At 69.2% G+C, this 827-nt stretch overlaps 1 protein-coding gene across 1 annotated transcript in view; it reads right to left on the bottom strand.

Moving 5' to 3' along the window:
* The window catches only part of HYOU1 (hypoxia up-regulated 1), a 32,129-nt gene extending 31,326 nt beyond the window's left edge, over positions 1 to 803 (bottom strand). The window contains exons 1-3 of the mRNA XM_009323395.1: positions 664 to 803; positions 449 to 586; positions 22 to 159 (exon numbers count right to left, since the gene is read on the bottom strand). Coding sequence (XP_009321670.1) covers positions 22 to 159; positions 449 to 586; positions 664 to 774 — 387 coding nt within the window. The 5' untranslated portion in view covers positions 775 to 803. The remainder of the gene's footprint in view (positions 1 to 21; positions 160 to 448; positions 587 to 663) is intronic.
* Between the last annotated feature and the right edge of the window lie 24 nt (positions 804 to 827).

The raw sequence follows: 827 nt of genomic DNA, 5'->3' as shown, positions 1-827 counted from the left end.
CACCCCTGCCCTGGGGCTCACCTTGCCCCGCTCCTTCCGGATGCTGGCGTCCAGGCTGGAGAGCTTCTCCTGCAGCTGCTGCACCGCCTCCTGCTCCTGCCGCAGCCGCGCCGCCTCTGACTCCTGCTCACCCTGCAGCAGCGCCCGCTCCATCTCTGCCTGGACAGGCACGGCCGTGTCAGGGTGGCTGCCCTGGCTGGATCCGGCTCATGCCCACAGGATCGGGTGCTGGCTGGCAAGGGCAGTGAGCCGCGGTGGACCCAGAGGGGCACCCCATCCCCTCACCTCTCGCGATGTCTCCTGCAGCTGCTGCTCCAGCTCCTTGACGTGGCCCTTCAGCTGGTCCAGGCGGCTGAGCACACTGGCGCGCTCCTCCTCCAGCCATCGGGTGCTGGCTGGCAAGGGCAGTGAGCCGCGGTGGACCCAGAGGGGCACCCCATCCCCTCACCTCTCGCGATGTCTCCTGCAGCTGCTGCTCCAGCTCCTTGACGTGGCCCTTCAGCTGGTCCAGGCGGCTGAGCACACTGGCGCGCTCCTCCTCCAGCCGCTGTGCCTCCTTGGCCCGGGGGCCCGCCAGCTCCTCGTGCTGCAGAGAGGGCAGGTTGGCATGGCATGGCACGGCATGGCATGGCACAGCACGGCACAGCACGGCCGTCCCCTCACCTCATGGTGGGTGCTCTCAGTGCTGCTGCACTCCTCCTTCAGGTTCTCCTCGTCCGACCTCTCCAGGCTCTCCCTCTGTCGCAGCTCCTTGGCAGCATGGCCCAGAGCCATGGCACCCCTGGGCACCCGCTGGCCAGCATCCGCATCACCAGCCCGGAGCCGGT

This window comes from Pygoscelis adeliae, unplaced genomic scaffold (genome assembly GCF_000699105.1).
Source record: "Pygoscelis adeliae isolate BGI_AS28 unplaced genomic scaffold, ASM69910v1 Scaffold855, whole genome shotgun sequence".
Taxonomy (NCBI): domain Eukaryota; kingdom Metazoa; phylum Chordata; class Aves; order Sphenisciformes; family Spheniscidae; genus Pygoscelis; species Pygoscelis adeliae.
Note: the sequence above shows the minus strand (reverse complement) of the source record. Positions and strands in the feature narration are given on the sequence as shown.